This window comes from Sminthopsis crassicaudata, chromosome 2 (genome assembly GCF_048593235.1).
Source record: "Sminthopsis crassicaudata isolate SCR6 chromosome 2, ASM4859323v1, whole genome shotgun sequence".
NCBI lineage: Eukaryota > Metazoa > Chordata > Mammalia > Dasyuromorphia > Dasyuridae > Sminthopsis > Sminthopsis crassicaudata.
In genome coordinates this window covers 287,854,428-287,878,317 of record NC_133618.1, presented here as the reverse complement: position 1 = coordinate 287,878,317, position 23,890 = coordinate 287,854,428, and the positions used below count along the sequence as shown (strand labels likewise).

General features: G+C 36.8%; 2 protein-coding genes across 2 annotated transcripts; both read right to left on the bottom strand.

The window, feature by feature from the left end:
* Positions 1-7,389: 7,389 nt before the first annotated feature.
* LOC141556090 (granzyme B(G,H)-like) lies at positions 7,390-11,043 on the bottom strand. Its single transcript, XM_074289617.1, has 5 exons — positions 10,931-11,043; positions 10,244-10,391; positions 8,820-8,955; positions 8,328-8,585; positions 7,390-7,662 (listed from the first exon to the last, which is right to left on the bottom strand). Exons 1-5 carry the CDS (start codon positions 10,986-10,988, stop codon positions 7,513-7,515), a joined length of 750 nt encoding a protein of 249 aa, XP_074145718.1. The 5' UTR covers positions 10,989-11,043; the 3' UTR covers positions 7,390-7,512.
* A 9,538-nt stretch (positions 11,044-20,581) lies between these two features.
* LOC141556091 (granzyme B(G,H)-like) lies at positions 20,582-23,890 on the bottom strand. The gene is made up of 4 exons (XM_074289618.1): positions 23,562-23,890; positions 22,493-22,628; positions 22,001-22,246; positions 20,582-20,833 (listed from the first exon to the last, which is right to left on the bottom strand). The coding sequence occupies exons 1-4, from the start codon at positions 23,768-23,770 to the stop codon at positions 20,684-20,686; spliced, it is 741 nt and encodes a 246-aa protein (XP_074145719.1). The 5' UTR covers positions 23,771-23,890; the 3' UTR covers positions 20,582-20,683.

Genomic DNA, 23,890 nt, shown 5'->3' with positions numbered 1-23,890 from the left:
GCAAGAAGGATAAATGGTCAGTAAACCTGTGGAAAGATGTACTGGAAGAGAGTGAATGATCCAGATAAAGAGGTGGTTCCTAAGGCATGAAGTTTTTATTAGTCTATGAAGAGCTTGCTTATCACAGAGAAAGTGAGTTAGAATGGGAGGTATGTTAGACAATTTCTGTTTGTCTTCAAATTATTGCACTGTGCTTCATGAACTTTTAATTCTTTTATGGGGAAAGGTGGATATGAGAATATTTTTTATAGAAAACTTACTATAGGCCTACTATAGAGAGCAGTGTGTTAAGTTTAAAAATATGTTCTCACTTGATCCTTTCTTCTAAATACTTGGGATTTTTCAGGACCATTGACCTCTTCCTCTTATAGCTCAGCATCACTTACTTGAAGTTCATAAACTTTTGCATATTTATGTCTATTCAAAATAATAGCTGTCTTCTATAATCCAGTGCAGATTCTTATTTTTTTATAAAACATTATTCTAAGAAAGGGTCCATCAGACTTCCTAAGGGGTACAGGGCACACACCCAAAAAGGTGAAGAATACTAGCTTTTAGAGCAAGGAAGACACCATAATCTAGTTGCTGTAAATGGAAAAAAAAAAAAAAAAAGATTAGTCACACTGGAATTCACATGGTCTGTATACATAAGGACCTCTTTTAGAGGTGGAAGGGAAGATGACTCTGAGCAGTATTCATTCATTTAACCGCCACATATCAAAAAAATCACATGGTGTGTATTAGAGATATAGATCTGGCCTAAGTTGTACAGCAATAGTAGAAGCAGAGTACTGCTCTAAGTTATGAGAGGAAAGCAATAAAAAATGAAATTTTCTCTGCCCTCCAGAAATTTGCCTAGCAATTAAGAGATGTACTGATATAATAATAATTTTAATAACAGAACATGATAATAATAATAACTAATATTTATGTAGAAATTTAAGGTTTGCAATGTGCTTTCCAAATATCTCATTTGATCCTTACAACAACTTTAGGAAGTAAATGTTATTATCATGGCCATTTGACAGCTGAGGAAACTGAGGCAGACAAAAGTGAAATGAGAAACTATTTACTACACCTCTTATCTGCTTCTATATATGATTATCATTCAATAAGAAGTATATACTGGTGTGGAGGTAGAGTCAAGATGACACAGTAAATGCAGAAACTAGCCCAAATTCTCCCACAAACAGCTCCAAATTGCTTTAAATAATGACTCTAAACAAATTTTAGAGCATCAGAATATGCAAAAAGACAGAGTAGAACATTTTCCAACCAAAGGAAATTTAGAAAGTCAGATGAAAAGATCTGTGATACAAGGGTGGATGTCCAGAGTGCTGTCAAGATGAAAGCTGTACCAGCACAGCCTTGACCCCAGCCCCAGAATCAAAGTCAGACCTCTGAATCAGCAGCAGAACCAGTAGCTTCCAAACTTCTCAGCCCAGAGATGCCAAAAAAGATCTGAAGGTCAGCAGAAAAGGTCTATGGCAATGATTAGGGAGTCCAGCACACAGTACTAGCTCAGTCTATGCCCGTGCAGCCCCAGATCCAGTGCCAGCCCCAGAGCTAGCAAAGCAGAACTCTGTTACTTTAACACAGTACATCTTTTCTTTTTAATATATATATATATATGCATATATATATATATTTCATTTACATATATCCATTATCATCATCAAAATCATTATTTACAAAAGCTTGCCTATTCCCTTCTAATACTCTTATCAAATCTATCCTTGATGCATGTGTATGTTATTATCATAAAATTGAGAATTGAGAAAGTTGAGAAATCAACTTTCAGGGTATTTGAAGCAACCTTCCCTAGGTATCTAATTGAGGTGTTTTTCCCATATTAATTTTCTTCAGTACTATGCAAGTAACCTTTCTTTTTTTTTTCCACCCAGATTTATTTTATTTGAAGAAACAGAATAAGAAAAAAGGAAAAAAAAAGAAAAGCAATACAAAACAAAATGAAACAAAACAAAAGAGAACATTGTCATGTGCCCAGCAAAACATCAGAGAGGATTCAAAATATATAATAACAATATCAATTTAAGAAAGTATATATATATATATATATATATATATATATATATATATATATATATATATATATATAAAAAATGTATATTCTCACAGCCAACAGTGACCCTGTCCCACTTCTTCTGCATTCACCTGGTGCTGATTCCTTCTTATCTAGAGTCACATCACACAGCACAGCTGGGCCTGGTGCTCCCAATCATCCAAGGTTCACTTTGTCTTCTCAGGCTGAAACTCCCACTTGACAAACAGTCCAGAAGATGAAATTCTCTGTGGTTCTTGCAGAGGGTCCAGTAATACCCAGCTAGCCCAAGGTATCTCCACTTGATGCTTCTGGGGAGCTAGCCCAGAACTTTGCCCTTCAAACAGGTTAATACTGGGCCAGGGTCTTTCTTCAGATCTTTTTTGGGCTGTATCAGGAGAACCCAGTTCTACCCCAAGTCTTCTTGATTTTTCACCAGTCTATGTTTGCCCTGAGACACAAATTTGTTTTATTTGTGGGGGAAGTCAGAAGAACTTGAAATTTATCAATCTACTCTCCCATCTTCCCAGAATCCTCTCCTAATACAGTACATTGTACAGCTATAATGGGGCTCTTGACAGTTCCAGGGGAGAACTTGTGGTCAGAGCCTCGAAGGATTTCTCAAAACAACTGCACAAAATCCCTGAAGCATGGGACAGTGCTCTGGAAACAGAGCCCTCCTTTAACAAAGAGTTAAAATCTGAGTGATGACTTACAAAAAATGAGCAAATAAAATAGTTTCTGAACATAAAAAGTTATCATGGTGACAAGGAAGATCAACACACACACTCAAACAAACAAAGTCAAAGCTCTTACATTCTAGGCCTTCAAGAAAAATAAGAATTAGACTCATGGCATGGAAGTACTCAAGAGATTGAAAATCAAGTGAAAAAAAGCAGAGAAAAAATTAGGGAAAAAATTGAAAGTGGTACACAAAAGGAAATACAAAGAGCAAATGAAAATTCCTTAAAAGCAAATTTGGCTTTGCCAGAGGAGTTACAAAAGCTCACTGAGGAAAATATTCTTTAAAAATTAGAATTAAGAAAATGGAAGCTATTGACTTTATGAGAAAGCAAGATATAATACAGCAAAACAAAAAAGAAAAATAGAAAAAATGTGAAATGTCTTCTTGGAAAAACAACTAACCTAGAAAATAGATCCAAGTGAGATCATTTAAAAATTATTGGTTTAGCCAAGCAAATATAATTAAGATGACAATACTCCCTAAGCTAATCTATTTATTTAGTGCTATACCAATCAGACTCCCAAGAAACTATTTTAATGACCTAGAAAAAAATAACAACAGAATTCATATGGAACAACAAAAGGTGGAGAATTTCAAGGGAAATAATGAAAAAAAAATTAAATGAAGGTGGTCTAGCTGTACCTCATCTACAACTATATTATAAAGCAACAGTCACCAAAACCATTTGGTATTGGCTAAGAAATAGACCAGCCGATCAGTGGAATAGGTTAGGTTCACAGGGCAAGTTAGTGAATAAAAATAGCAATCTAGTGTTTGGCAAACCCAAAGATTGCAAATTTTGGGATAAGAATTCATTATTTGACAAAAACTGCTGGAAAACTGGAAATTAGTATGGCAGAAACTAGGCATGGACCCACATTTAACACAACATACTAAGATAAGATCAAAATGGGTCCAAGATTTAGGCATAAAAAATGAAATCATAAATAAATTAGAGGAACATAGGATAGTTTACCTCTCAGACTTGTGGAGGAGGAAGGAATTTGTGTCCAAAGGAAAACTAGAGATCATTATTGATCACAAAATAGAAAATTTTGATTACATCAAATTAAAAAGTTTTTGCACAAACAAACCTAATGCAAATGAGATTAGAAGGGAAGTAACAAATTAGGAAAACATTTTTACAGTTAAAGGTTCTGATAAAGGCCTCATCTTCAAAATATACAGATAATTGACTTTAATTAATAAGAAATCAAGACATTCTCCAATTCATAAATCATCAAAGGATATGAACAGACAATTTTCAGATGATGAAATTAAAACTATATCCACTCATATGAAAGAGTGTTCCAAATCACTATTGATCAGAGAAATGCTGAGATACCTTTACACACCTGTCAGATTGGCTAAGATGACAGGAACAAATAATGATGAATGTTGGAGGGGCTGTGGGAAAACTGGGACACTGATACATTATTGGTGGAGTTGTGAAAGAATCCAATCATTCTGGAGAGCAATCTGGAATTATGCCCAAAAAGTTGTCAAAATGTGCATACCCTTTGACCCAGCAGTGCTACTACTGGGCTTATATCCCAAGGAAATACTAAAGAAGGGAAAGGGACCTGTATGTGCCAAAATGTTTGTGGCAGCCCTTTTTGTAGTGACTAGAAACTGGAAAATGAATGGATGTCCATCAATTGGAGAATGGTTGGGTAAACTATGGTATATGAATGTTATGGAATATTATTGTTCTGTAAGAAATGACCAGCAGGATGAATACAGAGAGGCTTGGAGAGACTTACATCAACTGATGCTGAGTGAAATGAACAGAACTAGGAGATCATACACTTCAACAATGATACTGTATGAGGATGTATTCTGATGGAAGTGGATATCTTCAACATAGAGAAGAGCTAATCCAATTCCCATTGATCAATGATGGACAGAATCAGCTACACCCAGAAAAGGAACACTAGGAAATGAGTGTAAACTGTGAGCATTTTGTTTGTTTGTTTGTTTTTCTTCCCAGATTATTTTTACCTTCCGAATCCAATTCTTCCTTTGCAACAACAACAAAATTCGGTTCTGCACATATATATTGTACCTAGGATATACTATAATATATTTAATATGTATGGGAATGCCTGCCATCTAGGGTGGGGGGGAGGGAAGGAGGGGAAAAATTCAGAACAGAAGGGAGTAAAAGGGATAATGTTGTAAAAAAAAAATTACCTATGCATATGAACTGTCAAAAATGTTATAATTATAAAATTAATAAAAAATAAATTTAAAAAATTTATTGATTTATCTGAAAGTTATGGTAAAAAAAAACAGCCTGGACATTATCAAGGAAAATTATCCTGATATTCTAGAAACAGAGGATAAAATAGAAATTTTAAAAATCCACTAATCACCTCCTGAAACAGATCCCAAAATGGAAACACCCAGGAATGTTATAGTCAAATTCTGGAACTGCCACATCAAGGAGAAAATATCACAAGCATTCTGAAAGAAATAATTCAAATATAGTAGAGTCACAGTCAGAATAAATCAATATTTAGCAGCTTTTACATTAAAGGACAAGAAGGCTTGGAATATTATATTTCAGGGAACAATCAAGCTAAGAATCATCAACAAACCTGAATATAAGTCTTAAGAGGAAAAGATGGACATTCAATGAAATAGAGCATTTTCAAACATTCATGATGAAAATGATCAGAGTTGAATGGAAATTTTGATTTTTAAATACAGGATTCAGGAGAAGCATAAGGAAACAATCAGGAAAATGATAATAGATCTATCTGTTTACATTCCTACATGGTTTTTGTTTATCCTTCATTGTCAGAGGGGGACTAGGACATTAGGAAGGTTATACCATGATATACAAGTGATTTGGATTAAGGTAAAGGAGAGCTATGCAAGGTCATCTGCCTCTTTTTACCCTCCAGAGCAATGTGGGTTCAGTTGCAAGATATAGATCAAGACAACTGGACATAGCCCTAGATGAAATGATGGATCTTGGCCTTTTTTAAGCTAAGGTCTTCAAAAAGTCTAAGTATGACTGACTGCATGTTTTTAAGAGCATCTATAAATAACATTATATGTGGATAGAGGGAGGGAAGCAGGAATAAAGAAAGGAAGAGAACAAGGAAGGAAGGAAGGGAAGGGAAGGGGGAAGAAGGAAAGGAGGAAGGAGACAGGGAGGAAGGAAAGAGGAAGAAAGGGAGGACAGAGGGAGAGAAGAAGGGAGGAGTCTCCCAACTGAACAATTCCAGGACAACTTTACTCACACAGCTTCTTGTTTGTCCTTTGTTCTCAAAGAAGACCATGACATCAAGGAGGCAATGTCATGACATACAAGTGAATTGGATTTAAGTGAAGCATAATCTTCCCCTCCAGAGCCAATTGGGTCCAGTGGAAACAAGTGAATAAATTTGGTACTATTGAATAGAATATGTAACACATCTCTCTACTATGGTGTGTACATGTGTGTGTATGTGTGTGTGTGTGTGAGAGAGAGAGAGAGAGAGAGAGAGAGAAAGAGAGAAAGAGAGAGAGAGAGAGAGAAAGAGAGAGAGAGAGAGATGCATGCATATAGAACAACACAGAATTTCAGTCATTTTTATATACATCTTTTTCTTTTGTTCATAGAGAGGATTTGGTGGGCAGATAATATATTAGGAAAAAACTGTAATTATTTTTAGGCAGTAAGAAAAAATAAATATGTGTGTGTGTGTGTGTGTGGAGGGAATCATTAGGAATATGTTAGAAGCAACCTGATGGTGCAGTAGATAGAATCCTTGGCCTGAATTTAGGACATCTGGAGTTCAAATCTAGCTTCAGATATTTAATAGTTGGGTCATCATAAACAAATCCCTTACCCTCTGCCTGCCAGGATTTCTTCATACTTTAAATGGAGAGAATGATGGCAATGACAAATGCCTCTGAGCATTACACTGAGGATCAGTTTAAATAACTTATCTAAACTGTTAAGCATAATGACTGCTTGGCACGGGGTAAATACTTACTAAATAATTATTTCCCTTCTTCTTTTCCTTTATTTGCTTTTGCTTTAGCTTTTCTTTCCTTACCTTGGCTTGGCTTGTCTTTCCTTTTTTCCCCCAACTCTTCCCTGCACTTAAATCCTTCCCTTTTCTTCTCTTCCCTTTCCCTCTCTAGTTTTCCCTTTCCTTTTCTTGCCTTCCTCATATGTGAGAAAGAGACACATGAGTAAAATAGTATGATTGAATATTGCTGTTAGATAAAAGATCCTGGTAGTAGCAGGGAGAGCTGAAGGGGTCAGGGGTTACTGACCAACATGTACCTAGGAACTTGACTGTTTGACAAGACCTAGTCAAAAAATGGCAGGACTTCTTTTATTGATCAAAAGACCAACTTTCACTATGTTTCTAAATTTTTCCTAATAATAATATGTGTTACTATGAAGATCTCTTTATCACCCAATATAATAAAAGCAATTTGGATTATATGACTTCTGATATTCTTCAAGCCATATTGCTTTATACCTAATATGAACTTATAACTAATATGAACATTTCTGCTGATAATAGACCCAGAGATGATGAAAAAGGAAGAGAAAAAGAATGGCTACAACAGCAAATGAGTATTCAGGTTTATTGACATGTGGTTCCTCTTATTTCCAAACATCCTCTTAACTTCCAGAGACCACTTCTGGTTATCAGAGAGAATGATTCTGTCTTGGAAACAGAATCTCATCTGATGCTTAGTATTCATGAGCATTCATTGTTTTCTTGATCCATGATAAGAAGCTGAAGATCCTAGTATAGACACGAGGATTGCTCCCATCATTCCTTCCATAGGAGACAATGCCCTGGGCCACTCTATCACACACTAGAGGACCTCCTGAGTCTCCCTAAAAGACACAGAAAATTGAAAGTTAGGCAGAGCCACTCCTTCCAAACTCACTAATTCTTCCCTTATTTAAATAAAAACCAAGCTACTGAGGGACCCCAACCAGATGTGAAGAGACCTGAAACAAATCATGGGTCTCCAAGTCCTTATGGATTCTAGTTGCCCCTTTTATTTGTTATGAATTTGTTCATCGCTCACACTCTTCCCAAAAGTTATTTCACATTACATGACTCTAAGATACCTCACATTTTCCCAAATGTCCATATTTGTACAACCATGTTTTCAGGGGGAACAAGGGTAACTTAACAACAACAATAATAAAAATAATAATAATAGCATGATTTTAAGGTTTCAGAAACTCTTTATAAATATCTCATTTTATCTTCCCAGTAAAAGTGGGAGGTAGAATCTATTATCTTTATATTACAGAGGAGAAAACTGAGGCTAGGAGAGATTAAGTGACTTTCTCTGTGCCATATAGCTATTAAGTGTCTGAGGCTGAATTTCTTCTTATTCCAGGTCCTGCACTCCATCAGCTAACCACCTTCTTTCCAATTACTTTTGGAAATTAGAATACGAGGGAATTATCCCATTTCCCTTAGAAAACCTTTTCTGTTTCACATTCTGAACTTTCCCAAAAATGTTCAAGTAATGATATTGAAGTACCTTAAAAGAAGCCTTTCTCTCCTTAGGATCTCCAGCGCACATCTGGGTAGTTCTGTTGTAGTATTTGTGGTATTTGTCCTTGCACTCATTATCCTTTCTCACTTTTAACTCCACCTCTTGCAGTGTGTTTGGGAATTTCTTTGCAATGTCACACCCCCAGCCTGCCACAGTGCATCTTTTCCCAGGCCTCAGCCTGTCCTTCATTCTGGGTAAAGCCAGGAGATTCACAGCTCGGTTCAGCTTGGCCTTCTTCTCTAGCTGTCACAGGGAATAAGGAGATTCCAGGTCTCAGCAGCCTCCTCCCCAAACCCACAGCCAGTCTCCCCACCTCACAGATACCCAGTGCTAGGAACCCACTAGAACCACAACTTCTTGGCTACTGAATACAAAGATGAAGCACATGTGAGAAGATAGAAAGGTAGAAACGGGAGCAGAGAGGCTTTCCTTTCTGGTGAGCCAGAGTATGTATGTATGTGCCAAAGGGGCTAGTACCTGAAGCAACATAATATCATTGTTGAAGGTCTGATTGTTATATTGAGGATGGGGAATAGCTCTGAGCACACGAATCTTCTGCTGGGTCTTTTCTGGCTCTTTGATGTTATGTGCTCCCAGAATGATGCTGATGGAACTACAAAGAAGATTAAGGAAGTCACAGATGTGAAGTTCCTGGAGAATTTTCAGAGGAAAGGCAGCCTAGTAACATGGAAAGAGTGTAATATCTATACTTAAAGGATGCTAATGTTCATTCCAGTTCTACAGCTTTTTGACTTTGGCCAAGACTATAAACTTCCCTGGGTATCAGGTAGTTCCTCTGTCAAATGAAGAGTTTGGACTAGATATCTCTAAAGTCTCTTCTAGTTCCATGGAGAGGAACTGTGACTCCATGACCCCGTAGCCCCCAACCCTCAGACTCAGACAGAGCCCACCTTGCACCTGCTACCACCAAAGTAAAAGAGGTCCAGACAGGAAAGGACTGAAATTGCATCACTGTATGTCCTTCCCCCAAAGGTACCTTTGTGCCGTTTTGTAGGCTCAGCAGTGTTCAATCATGGATGACCCTGAGAAATGTTTGGAAGTTGTCAGATTTTGGCTGTTATCTCACATTTCTTGATACTGATTCCAGAAGTCTTACAGAATAGAACTAGAGGCAGATTTAGACCTGCTTTCACTAGGCAAGTCCTCCTTACTCTTTAACTTCCTGGTACTGAACTTAAAACCAGGGTTAATGAGTTATCTCTCTGAGCCATACATTTTTGATCAAAAGATAAAAGCCAAATGCAAAGAAGTGGATCTAATGGGAAATGAATGCTGTGTGAAATGCTAATAAGGCAGAAATGTTGTGATACAGTGGATAGAGGGTTGGGCATGGAGGCAGGAAAACTCTAGTTCAAATTGAAGCTCCAACATTTACTAGCTGTGCCCCTGAATGTCTGTCTCCTATAGATACTACCTCATGAGAACACTCAGCTATAAAGTGGGGGTAATAGTAGCATCTATCTCATGCATGATTGTTATGAGGATTAAATGAGATAACACTGTTATATCCCAGGACATAGTTTATACTAAGAAAGAAGCTTATTCCCTTCTTTTCTCTACCTCTGCCATCCTCAGAGAGAAAGATTTCTTTAATAGTAGATCCTTCTAGTCTTTAGGATACCCCAGTAATGGACCACCTATTCAGTCTGCATATAGAGCCAACTCTACCCATAAGTGCCTCATGTCAGGGTTACAGGATGTTGAGAAATGGCCAGATTAATCTCTGAAAAGCTCATAAGGTTCCTTCTTTGTGAAAGGATGGGAGTTTGGGATGAGGATGGGTTCAGAACATACTTTTAGGATCTCTCCTTTGCTGTCCCCATTCAAAGCCTGCAGGGCTATCAAAGGCAAAGGGTAGGGTCCCTGATCTGATGGCTTACCTTCCCCAGCAGTGAGCTGCTGTCAGCAAAAAGTCCTCTTGAACCAGGAATGCACCACATTTACTGTCTTTATTTTCAATACTGAACTTCAGATATGCCATGTATGGTCGGGAATGAGGCTTTGCTTCCCAGCCCCCAATGATCTCACCTATAGAAGGAACTCCCTTGTGAGTCTTGAAGGAGGCATTATCCCTATATTCTGTGTTTCTCCAGGAAATTGCAACAAGATTGACAGATGATATGAGCTTTGGAGAAGGCTTAGAAAAGGAATAGAAGGCAGAATGCCAAATTTCATGGGAGAATCCCAGTAACTGAGATCCTGGATTCCTGAATCCTCTAATTGTTATGGGTATATTCCCTCCTCAAGTCCCATCATTCTCCTCTTCAAAAAAAAAAAAATAGATAATCCTTTGTCCAGAGCAATATGACTTCTAACACCTCAAGATTAAAATGACGTGTTGACTAAGGCTCAAAAACCTTTGGAAAAATCTCCTAATATTCCCTACTTTTGTGAGGTGAATTCAGCCACAACCCTGGGGATGGTCCGAGACTAATAGTTCTCAGAAAACACTTTTGAAGGCAACCACCTATAATCTGTCTGGAGGAATTAGGTACTTAGCAGAAGAAAGAGAGAGACTTTTGTGGCCAAAATCAAACTTAATTAGTATAGAAAATAGGAAAACTCACCAGCTCTAGCACCAGGAGATTGAAGCAAAATCACTAAAAGGGGAAACAGGAAATGCATCTTGCCACAGAGGGTCTCCAAAGCAAATACTGCTTTTACCAGCAAGTCCCCAGAATTTATAGACTCTACAGGAAGAATAGGAGGTGTTCAAATTACCTCATAGCCCTCCTAGTTAAATCCATATATGTCTAAACTGGGCCCCAGTGCTTAGTCACAAAGTCATATATTTAAAACCTGCAGAAATGATTGAAAAACCAAGATTTCAACCACAGCCTGAATGAGTCACTGCTAATTACCTTTACCTACGTGGTGGAGGCAGGGCAGAGGGAGACAGGACAGAGTCTGTAGACTGGAAACCCTTGAAGCAACTTAGTGAATTGACAGCATAGAGCACCATATGTAATCCAGACCTAACAAGTTTCTCAGCCCTTTAATGCAATTGATCATCTCAGCTTTCTCTTTGGTTTCTTTACCAAGAGTAAGTAACCCTTCCATCTGTTATCTTTACTTTACTACCATTCTCATTTTGTCCTATTTAGTACTCTATTCATCCTACACACTACTTTTTAAAAAATGTATTTATTAAATATTATTAGCCTATGTGCCCTGTAGGCACTGAGATAGACACTGGGTGTTACAAAGATTGAAAATTAATCAGTCCCTACCACAAAATAAATTCTATCAGCCCCAGCTCCACTTTCAATTTGTTGCTGTTCAGACTTTTCAATTAGATTGACTTTTCATGATGCCATTTTGAATTTTCTTGGCAAAGATACTGGAGTGATTTATTCTTTCCTTCTATAGGTCATTTAACAAAGAAGGAAACTGAGGCAAAAAAGGGAAAAACGACTTGTCCAGGACAAGTTTAGACACTATTGCTGATACCAAATTTGAACTCAAAAAGATGAGCTTGAATTGAGGTTGTCAATCTCCCAATTGAATTTCATAGCTATAAACAAGCATACTAATGCTATTACAAATTCTGTCTCTCTCTCTCTCTGACATAGTTTTTAAATTATATACACACTCATACATATACCCATACTTACACACATATATAATACATATTGAGAATTTTTCTTAATTTAAGCACAAGCACATACATCTGATATAAAAATGAGTTAGATGACCAAAAAAAGCTTAAGATTATAGTATTTAAACTCTATTCAGCCTTTCAATTTCTTTTTTTCTCAACAGTATTTTAATTTTTCAAATACATGCAAATATAGTTTTCATTTTTATGACTTTTCTTTCAAGTTTTTCTCCTTCCTTCCCTTATCTTCCCCTCTTCAAGACAAGAAGTAGTCTTGAATGATACCTCTTTTTCTTTCCATAGAGAGTGACTTTATGTCCCTCAGCTCCTTCTTTTATGCTAATGGATTTCTATTATAGTACAATAGAACAGGCAGCTGTTCAGGATTCTCATTTCCAAGTACTAAAGATTTCTTCAGAGATGGAAAAGAAAATTACAATGGTGATAGACAGAAACTGGAAATTTGATTGAAATGTTTGAGTTCATCCTACTCTTTTTATCCCCTTTAAAGGTCTGATGTTGGGATTGGATGAAACAACACAGCTAATGGACCATTGCTTCAGTGACAGGACATTAGACCTCTCCTAGCTTCAGTTTCCGCCTGTCTATAGGGCAGACAATAAGAGCTTAGGGGATAGCATGCTAGTCTGAGAGTCAGGAAGACCTTCTCTCATAGGATAATTATTGGAGTCAAAATAATTTATGTAAAAAGGCTTTATTAGATGCAAGGATTATTATTCTCATAAAGACCATTAAAAATCCATGTTGAGTAAAGGTAGAAATCCAGACTATAGGTATATATAGCATTTCCAGAAGAGGTTCCAGGGGATATCAGGCAGTCAAAGTATCTCAAATCTTGCTCTTCTCTTTCTCAGACACTGATTAAGAAAATGAAGACTCCTTGAACTTTGAGGTATGTTCAAGTCTAGGGCAGAAGCAAGAGACTTCAGTAAGGATAAAAGGCTATAAAACTGGAGAAAGATGGACTGGAAGAGACTGAATGACTCAGGCAAGGTGGTTTCCAGAAATGTGAGTTTTTTATTAGTCAGTGAAGATCTGGCTTATCACAGAGTAACTGAAATGTGGGTATGTTAGACATTTTTTAGTTGTCTCCAAATGGTTGTACTTTCCTTCCTGATCTCTTAATTATTTTATGGGGGAAAGAAAGGGATCAAAATTTCTATAGAAGTTACTATGAGCCTACTATAGAAAGCAGTGTTTAAAGTACTTAAAAATATGATCTAATTTGATACTTTACTTTCTAAATGCTTGAGGGCTTTAGGGACCACTGACCTCTTCCTCTTATAGCTCAGCATCATTAAATTCAAGTTCACAAATTTTTAAAATATTTATGCATATTAATAACTATTTCAAAATAATTTCTTTCTTTTATAATCCAATGCAGATTATTTATTTATTTCATTTAAAAATATTACTGTAAGAAGGGATCCATAGGCTTCATCAGACTACCATTATGATCAAAAAAGTGAAGAATCCCAGCTCTTATAGTAAGCAGGATTCCACAGCCTCGCTGCTGGAAATGGAACTAAGGAATGGCCACACTGGAATTCACATGGTTAGTCCATGTTATGGGCCAGAACCTGAAACAAGATTTGGAATTGAGGAGACAGTGGTTAAATCTAGTTTAGCATTGATTTAATCCCACAACAAGAAATGGTTTCCTAATGATATAATGATTGATTTATACTCAGTGTAGAGTGTATAAGCAAGAGACTCTCAGGGCCAAAAAAAGGCAAGTGCACTAGAAGCTCTTCTGAGAGCCTCTGGGCTGAGACAGATTCATTCAATGAATCACCTTTTTGGTGGCTGGAGGCTAAAGCACAAACCTTTGGATTCAGAGAGATTCAGAGGACAGAGAAGGAGGCAGGAGCTCAAACTCTTGGCACCAAGGAGAGAGATAGGCCTCTAAGAAAACTAAGCAGGCCTCAGGAGACAAGACTTTGAAGGAGACAATAAAGAATTTGCACTTTAACACCTGGCTGTACTTGTGGTAATTACTGAACTGAAATGAAGGCTGCTTCCAGAAACCCCAAGAAATCCTCAACAGAGAACATTACATTTTAGAGAGAACATTACAAGTCTACATAAGAATATTTATTGGAGGTGGGAGGGAAGATGATTCTGAGGATTATGCATTCATTAGACCATATATAATTATTTATCAAATATATAGTGGATATTAGAGACAGAGTACTGAATTAAGTTTGTAGTAATGGTAGAAGCAGAGTAGTATGCTAAATTACAAGAGGAAAGCAATGAAAAATAAGATTTTTCCTGCCCTCCAGAAACTGACATGGCAATTGATGGAATACTGATATAACCACAATTTTAGCTAATATTTATATAGGCATTTAGGGTTTGTAATGTGCTTTCCAAATATCTCATTTGATCCTCACAACAATTTGGAAAGTAGATGATATTATTATGGCCATTTTGCAAGTGGGGAAATTAAGGCACACAAATATGAAGTGAGAGACTATTTACTGCATCATGTATCTGCTTCTATATATGATCAGAGACAATAAGTATTAAGAAATGTTAAACTCACATAGAAAAGAAATAATTTCTGATTTGGAGGTGGGAAGATCAAGATGGTTTCTCACTGCATCCAGTTAAATTATGTAATGGTATGATTAACAGACCAGCGCAGTCAGGGAGATAGGAGAGACTGGCGTCCTGAGCAGACCAGGGACACTCTGGGGGTAGAAAAGTAGTGGACACGACTCTGCCATAGGCTGACTGCTCTGTCTTGATTGCAAAGCAGTGGACTAGCAGAGAGATTAGAGCCAGAGGTACAGGGTACTCTAAAAATGCCAGAACCTAGCAGGATTTGATTGGACCCACCCCAAAATGGAAGTGACTCAGCAGACCAGAACAACTGTGCAGCTGTATTCTGCAGCACAGGCCAGGGCATTTGCAAATCTACATGGCAAGGGGGTACAGCCCAGGGCAGCCTCTAAGCTGCACAGTGGGGGTCTCGGCCTAGGGCAATAGAACTTCCCCAGAGTGACTGTGCTTCCCTGGGCAGAGACACTTCCAGTCCATGTAGAGATATTCATTGGCTAACTGCTAATACCCACAGCCCCACAGCTGGCTTTGGCTTGGGATAGTGACACTTTCACTGCTCAGCCTATTGCCTCAGGGAAGTTTTTAATCCACACAGTAGGGTTCTTCACAGGGCATCCCCACAACTCAGCCTAGTAGACCAGAGTCACTTCCATTGAGGAACTATTTCCCAGAGCACTCACGCACTTGGCCACTCTTTGTAGCTGGTTGGCAGGCACTCCATACACCTATCCCTATTCTTAAGAGGAAGCTGGTAACCTCCTGGCCCTGAAGGCAGACTCTACAGGCTTTAAAAAATGAGTAAAATATCAAAAAGACGATCAATAGCTTCTATACAGAAGGAGAGCATGTTTTCAACTCTGAGGAGACTAATAGCAGACAGTCTCCAGACAATTGTTGATCCAGAAAAAACTATTAAAATCCTTAAAAGGGAGCTAGAAGAAAAATGGGGGAAAGGAAAGAGAAGCTATGCAAGAGAGTAACAACTTCCTGAAATGTGAATTGGAAAAGGTAAAAATCTCCCAGGAAGTGCAGGGAAATAGAATTTGTGAATTGAAAAAGGTAAAAAACTTTCAGGAAAGTAAGATTTATGAAATGGAAAAGATAAAGAACTCCCAGGAAAGTAGGATTTGTGAACTGGAAAAAGAAAATAACTCACTAAAAAAAAAATTCCATAGAGCAAAACAACTCATTTAAAAACTCAATTGGACACATACAAAAAGAAGTAAAAAAAGCTAATGAAGAAAATAACTCATTAAAAATCAGAACTGAACAAATAGAAATGACTGATTCATTGAGACACCAAGAATCAGTCAAGCAAAACCAAAAAAATGAAAAATTAGAAAGAAACATTAAATATCTACTTGGAAAAACAATAGACCTGGAAAATAGATCTAGGACAGATAATCTGAGGATTATTGGAATTCCTGAAAATTAAATGAAAAAAAGAGCCTAGAAACTATTTTACAGGAAATCATCAAAGAGAAATGCCTAGAGGTAACAGAACCAGAAGGTAAAATAGGCATTGAAAGAATTCATCAAACACCTAAAAAAAGACCCTAAAATAAAAACTCCATGGAAAATTGTGGGCAAATTTCAGAACTATCAGACTAAGGAAAAAAATATTACAAGCATCCAGGAAAAAACCATTCAAATACTGAGATGCCACAATAAGAGTTACTCAAAATCTGGCTGCCTCCACACTAAAGGATTGAAGGGCCTAGAATCTGATATTCTGAAAGGCAAAAGAACTTGGAATGCATCCAAGAATAAACTACCCAGCTAAGCTGAGCATTTTCTTCCATGGAAGAATATGGACATTTAATGAAGCAGATGAATTACATTTGTTTCTAAGGAGAAAAAAAAATTGATTTCCAAACATAGGACTCAAGAGAAGGAGAAAAAGGTAAAAAGAACTCTTGAGAACTGTATTTCTGTTGTGGATATACATAAAGATCGCATGTATAATTTGATTTCACTGATATAACATAAAAAGGGAAGTAGAAATAGAAAGGCGATAGTGTCAGAAAAAGGGAAAAGGGGAGATAAAAAAAGGAAAACTACATCCCGCAAGAAGGCAAAGAAAACCTCTCATATCTGAGGGAATTTAGAGAGGGGGAGGAATATTGTGGGAATCTTACTCTCATCAGAGTTGGCTCAAAGAGAAAATAATTGACATATTTGCTTTACAGAGAGTTCTCTCTCACCTCATTAAAAAGTGGGGAGAGGAAAAGGGAAAAGGAAAAGAATAATAAGGGAAGGGTGTAAGAAAGGGGGGGAGGGATTTAAAGGGAGGTGGAAGAGATCCTAAAGAGGGAGAGCTGCCTGATACAAGTAGAGCCTATAAGTTTAATACTGGGGAAAGGGGGCAGGGGGGACAAGGAAAAAAAAGCATAATCTGTGAATAATATGATGGCAGGAAATATAGAATTAGTAATTTTAACTGTAAATGTGAATGGGATGAACTCTCCCATAAAGTGGAGGCAGATAGCAGACTGGATCAAAAGTCAAAACCCTACAATATGTTGTTTACAGGAAACACACTTTAAAGCAAGGAGATACATACAGAGTAAAGGTAAAAGACTGGAGCACAATCTATTATGCTTCAAGTGAAGTCAAAAAAGCAGGGGTAGCCATCCTTATCTCAGATCAAGCAAAAGCAAAAATTGCTCTAATTAAAAGAGATAAGGAAGGAAACTATATCCTGCTAAAGGGTAGCATAGACAATGAAGAATTATCAATACTAAACATATATGCACCAAGTGGTATATCATCTAATTTCCTAAAGGAGAAATTAAGAGAGTTGCAAGAAGAAATAAACAGCAAAATTATGATAGTGGGAGAGCTCAACCTTGCACTCTCAGAATTAGATAAATCAAACCAGAAAGCAAATAAGAAAGAAATTAAAGAGGTAAATAGAATATGAGAAAAATTAGGTATGATAGATCTTTGGAGAAAATTGGTGATAGAAGGGAGTATACTTTCTTCAGTTCATGGAACCTATACAAAAATTGACCATATATTAGGACATAAAGATCTAAAAATTAAATGCAGGAAGGCAGAAATAAAATAAAACTTGATTTTATGAAAAAAACAATAAAATAGATATACCTTTGGTAAATCTGATTAGAAAGATTAAATCTGATTAGAAAGAGGAAAATCAAATTGTTAGTCTTAAAAATGAAAAGGGGGAACTTTCCACCAATGAAGAGGAAATTAGAACAATAATAAGGAGTTACTTTGCCCAACTTTATGCCAATAAATTTGATAACCTAAGTGAAATGGATGACTACCTCCAAAAATATGGGCTTCCCAAATTAACAGAGGAGGAAGTAGATGGCTTAAATAGTCCTATTTCAGAAAAAGAAATAGAACAAGCTATTGATCAACTCCTTAAGAAAAAATCCCCAGGACCAGATGGATTTACATGTGAATTCTACCAAACATTTAAAAAAACAATTAGCCCCAATGCTAAATAAACTATTTTTTAAAATGGGGAAAGAAGGAGTCCTACCAAATTCCTTTTATGACACAGCCATGGCACTGATACCTAAACCAGGTAGGTTGAAAAAAGAGAAAGAAAATTATAGATGAATCTCTTTAATGAATATTAATGCTAAAATCTTAAATAAGATATTAGCAAAAAGACTACAGAAAATCATCCCCAGGATAATACATCATGATCAAGTAGGATTTATACCAGGAATGCAGGGCTGGTTCATTATTAGGAAAACTATTAATATAATTGACCATATTAATAACCAAATTAACAAAAACCATATGATCATCTCAATAGATGCAGAAAAAGCATTTGATAAAATCCAACATCCATTCCTTTAAAAAACACTTGAGAGTATAGTAATAAATGGACTTTTCCTTAAAAATAATCAGTAGCAGATATTTAAAACCATCAGTAAGCATCATATGTAATGGTGATAAACTGGACCCATTGCCAATAAGATCAGGAGTAAAACAAAGTTGCCCACTATCACCATTACTATTCAATATTGTCTTAGAAATACTAACTTTGGCAATAAGAGTTGAGAAAGAAATTAAAGGAATTAGAATTAATGAGGAAACCAAACTATCACTCTTTGTGAATAAGATTTGATGGTATACTTAGAGAACCCCAGAGATTCTACTAAAAAGCTATTAGAAATCTACACCTTTAGCAAAGTTGCAGGATGCAAAATAAACCCACATAAATCATCAGCATTCTTATAGATCACTAACAAAATCCAACAGAGCTATAAAGCAATAAAGGTGATGTGGGAAAATTGGGACACTGATACATTGTTGATGGAATTGTGAATACATCCAGCCATTCTGGAGAGCAATTTGGAACTATGCTGAAAGAGTTATCAAACTCTGCATACCCCTTGATCCAGCAGTGTTACTTCTGGGTTTATATCCCAAAGAGATTTTAAAGAAGGAAAAGGGAACTCTTATGCACAAGAATGTTTGTGGCAGTACTCTTTGTAGCGGCCAGAAACTGGAAACTGAGTGGATGCCCATCAATTGGAAAATGACTGAATAAATTGTGGTATGTGAATATTATGGAATAGTATTGTTCTGTAAGAAATGACCAATAGGAGGATTTCAGAAAGGCCTGGAGAGACTTACATGAATTGATGCTGAGTGAAATGAACAGGACCAAGAGATCATTATATACTTCAGCAACAATACTATATGATGATCAATTCTGATGGATAAGACCCTCTTCAACAATGAGATGTATCAATTTCAATAGAGCAGTAATGAACTGAACTAGTTACACCCAGCAAAAGAACTCTGGGAGATGACAATGAACCATTACATAGAATTCCCAATCCCTCCATTTTTGTTTGCCTACATTTTTGATTTCCTTCACAGGCTAATTATACACTGTTTCAAAGTCCAATTCTTTTTGTACAGCAAAATAACTGTTTGGACATGTATACATATATTGTATTTAATTTATACTTAAACATATTTAACATGTATTGATCAACCTGCCATCTGGGGGAAGGGATGGGGGGAAGGAGGGGAAAAGTTGGAACAAAAGCTTTTGTAATTGTCAATGCTGAAAAATTACCTATGCATAAAATTTTTTGTAAATAAATAAATAAAAAGAAAAAAAAGATTAATAGAATTACTAGAAGGAAAAATCATTGGAATTATCTGTTAGAAGCAGCTTGAAGGTACAGTGGATAGAGTTCTAGGCCTGGAGAAGATTTTAAATTTAGCTTCAGACACTTAATTGGATCAAACTAAGCAAATCCCTTAATTTCTGTCTGCCTCTGTTCCTTATTTGTTTAATTGATATTATAGATAGCAAGACAAGGCCTGACTCTGAGTATTATTTTAAGGATTAAATAAAATATTTTATGGAAAGGACTCAGCATAATGCCTGCTTAGCATATAATAAGTGCTTATTTCCCTTTTTCCTTTCCTTTCTTTTCCTTTCCCTTCCTTTAGCATTCATTCCCTTAGCTTGGTTGTCTTCCCTTCCCCTTTTTACCTTTCCTTTCACTTCCCTGTACTTCCATCCTTTATCTTCACTTCACTTTCTTTCTCTTCCCTTCTCCTCTTTAGTCTTCCCTTTCTTTTTCTTTCCTTCCTTTCCCTTCCCTTCCTCCTATGTAAGTGTCCCATGAGTGACACTATAACTGAATGTTGGTCTTAGATAAAGTATCCTGGTAGTAGCTGTAAAAGTACAGGGCATTGATAAATATGTGTTTAGGTACTTCACTGTTAACAAGACTAGCCAAAAATATGAGAGGACTTCTTTGTTTATCAAAAGATCAATTTTCACCAAGTCTCTATCTCTGTGTCTAAAGTTTTCCCTAATATTAATAACAATTTGTGCTACTATGAATGTCTCTTTATCATCTAATGTAATTAAATCAACTTAGATTTTATATGATTTTAATATTCTTTAGGCCATATTGCTTTATATTAATATGAACATTTCTGTTGGTAATGGGTTATAGACCCAGAGATATGAAAAATAAAGAGAAAAAAGAATGGCTACAACTATAAATTCGCATTCAGGTTTATTGGGATATGGTCCCTCTTCTTTTTCACACACCCTCTTGGCTTTAGGCTCTATATCCAGAGAGCACTTCTGGTTATCAGAGATTATGATTCTTGATGCCTAGTACTCATGAGACTTCATTGTTTTCTTGATCCATGACAAGAAGCTGGAGATCCGAGTATAGACACGAGGATTTCTCCCATCTGGGTTTCCATAGGAGACTATGCCCTGGGCCACTTTACCACACACTAGAAGACCTTCAGAGTCCCCCTAAAGGACACAGAAGATTGATAGTTAAGCAGAACCACTCCTTCCAAACCTATTGATTATTTATTTTTTTAAAGGAGAACCAAGGTATTGAGGGGCCCCAAACAGGTATGGAGAGTCCTGGAACAAACCATGGATTTTCAAGTTCTTATGGATTCTAGTTCCCCTTTTAATTTATTAAAAAGCCATTCATCTCTCACACTCTTCCCAATAGTTACTTCACAAAAGTTGCACTGAGAAAACCTCACATTTACCCAAATGTGTATATTTATACAACCATGTTTTAAAGGAGGAACAAGCATGATTCAACAAGAAAAATAACAACAATAGCAGGATTTTAAGGTTTCAAAAGTCCTTTACAAATATCTCATTTTATCTTCACAATGATCCCCAGACATAGGAAAAATTGTTATCCTAATATTACAGAGGAGAAAACTGTGGCTAGGAGAGATTAAATGACTTTCTCTGTGCCATATAGCTATTAAGTATCTGAGGCTGAATTTCTTCTTACTCCAGGTCCTGCACTTCCCCAGCTACACACATTCTTCCTAATTACTTTTGCAAACTGCAATATGAAGAAATCATCTCATTTCCCTTGAAAAACCCTTTCTACTTAATATTCTGATCTTTCCCAACTGTGTTCAAATCAGTTTTTTTTATTTTAAATAGTATTTTTCCCCCTAGTAACATGTCAAGAAAATTTTTAGCATTCATTTTTACAAGGTTTTGAGATCCAAATTTGTTCCCTTCTTTCTTTCTCTCCTCTCCTCCAAATATAATAGGCAGTTTGACATAGTTTATACATGTGCTATTATGTAAAACATATTTCAATCTTGGTCACAGTTGTAAAAGAAGAAACACATCAAAAGAAAAAAAGAAACCATAAGAAAGAATAAAGTGAGTGAAAAAATGCTTTGATCTGGTCTTAGAGTTCATAAGTTCTTTATCCAGATAAAGATAGTCATTTATACTTGTCTTAGATCATTGTATTGCCGAGAAGAGCTGACTCATTCATCATTGATTATCACACAAATTTTTTTCATACTATGTAAAATGTTTTCCTGGTTCTTCACATTTTTTGCATAAGTTTGTACAAGTGTTCCAGGTTTTTCTGAAATCTACCTATTTATCATCAAATCAGTTTTTAAACAAGTAATGAAATTGAAGTACCTGAAAAGAAGCCTTTCTCTTTTTAGGATATCCAGCACATATCTGGGTAGACCTGTTGTAGTATTTGAAGTATTTGCACTCTTTTCTCACTGTTAAATCTATCTCCTGCAATGTATTTGGGTATTTCTCTGCAAGGGTACTCTCCCAGCCTGCCACAGTACATGTCATCCCAGGGCTCACCTTGCCCTTATTCCACGGCAAGTCTAAGACCTTCACAGCTCCATTCAGCTTGGCCTTCTTCTCCAGCTGTCACAGAAAGGAAAAATGTTCCAGATCTCAGTAGTCCAAGCCACAAAAGAGCACCCACAAAACCTGTCTTCCCACCTCCCAGAAACCCAGTTCTAGGAATTCACTAGAATCACAACTTCTTGGCTACTGAATAAAGAGCTGAAGGAAGCGTGAGAAGAGAGAAAGGTAGATTGTAAAAAGGAAATCAGAGAGACTTTCCTTTCTGGTGAGCCAGCATATGTATGTTCTAGAGGGGGCTACAACCTGAAGCAACATAATATCATTTTTGCTGCTCTGGTTGTTAAATTGAGGATGGGGAATAGCTCTGAGCACACGGATCTTCTGCTGGGTCTTTTCTGGCTCCTTGATGTTATGTGCTCCCAGAGTGATTATTATGGAACTACAAAGAAGATAATGGAAGTCATAGATATGAAATTCCTAGAAAATTCTCAAAGAGACAAGCAGCCTAGTAAAGTGGAAAGAGAATCATATTTGCATTCAAAGGATGCTAATGTTCATTCTAGTTCTACTCCTTCCTGACTTTGTCCAAGACCATAAACTTCTCTGAGTATCAGGTTCTTAATATGTCTAAAGAACAGGTTGGACTAGTTAGCCTCTAAGGTCCCTTCCAGTTCTATGGAGGTAATGTGTGATGCCATAATCTCTGAGCCACTAGACATCAGACTCAGAGGCAAAGAGACCTGGCATCTGCCAACACTGAAGTAAATGAGGTCCAGACAGCAAAGGACTGAAGTTGCGTTACTGAATGTCCTTTCCCATAGGGAATGCTCCCCTTTTGTCCAAATTTTGAAACTCAGATGTTTTCAGGATCATAAAGGTCCTAAGAAAAGTTTGCAAATTGTCAAAATTTGACTGATATCAAAGTTGTAAAATAGAGATAGTGGTAGGACAGGCCAATTGTGAGGATCAAATGAGATATAATTAGCATAGTTCCTAGCATGTAGCAGGTACTATATACATACCCCTTCCTTTCTTTTCCTTATCTGAACTTTGTTATTCCAGTAGGAAAGGTTTCTTCAACGTAAGATCTTTCTCAGTCTTTAGGATAGCCCACATAATGGACCATATATTCATCCTCCATAAAGAGCTGATCCTACCTATAAATGCCTCATCTTAGGGCAACAGGATATAGAGAAGTTTCCAGGTTAATCTCTGAAGGGCTCATGAGGTTCCCTCTTTGTGAAGGGATGAGAATTTGGGATCAAAGAGTTTATTTATACTTTAGGATCTCTCCTAGACAACCTATTGATCCCATTCAAAGCCTGCAGGACTGTCAAAGGCAAAGGGTAGGGACCTTGATCTGATGGCTCACCTTCCCCTGCAGTGAGCTGCAGTAAGCAAAAAGTCCTCTTGAACCAAGAAAGCACCACATCTATGTTTTTTCCCATCTTTGTTGATGAAAGTCACAACTGCCATGTATGGCTGGGAATGGGGCTTTGACTCATGTCCCCCAATGATCTCACCTATAGAAAAAATTCCATCATAAATCTTAGAAGAGGGACTATCACCATATTCTGGCATTCTCTTAAAATTAGATCAAGATTGACAAATGATCTGGGGCTTAAAGAAGGCTTATATAAGGAATGGGAGGTAGAATGACAAGTTCTATTGGAGAATCCAAGTGACTAAGATCCTGGGTTA

Coding starts and splice junctions, on each gene's coding strand:
- LOC141556090 (XM_074289617.1), bottom strand. CDS start 10,988: ATGCATTTCCTGTTTCCCCTTTTAGTGATTTTGCTTCAATCTCCTGGT. Junction 10,392..10,930: donor ATCTCCTGGTGCTAGAGCTG/GTGAGTTTTCCT, acceptor TTCCTTCTATAG/GTGAGATCATTGGGGGCTGG. Junction 7,663..8,327: donor AGAGAAAGGCTTCTTTTAAG/GTACTTCAATAT, acceptor TGTGTCTTTTAG/GGAGACTCAGGAGGTCCTCT.
- LOC141556091 (XM_074289618.1), bottom strand. CDS start 23,770: ATGCCAGAATATGGTGATAGTCCCTCTTCTAAGATTTATGATGGAATT. Junction 22,247..22,492: donor ATGATATTATGTTGCTTCAG/GTTGTAGCCCCC, acceptor TTTCTGTGACAG/CTGGAGAAGAAGGCCAAGCT. Junction 20,834..22,000: donor AGAGAAAGGCTTCTTTTCAG/GTACTTCAATTT, acceptor TGTGTCCTTTAG/GGGGACTCTGAAGGTCTTCT.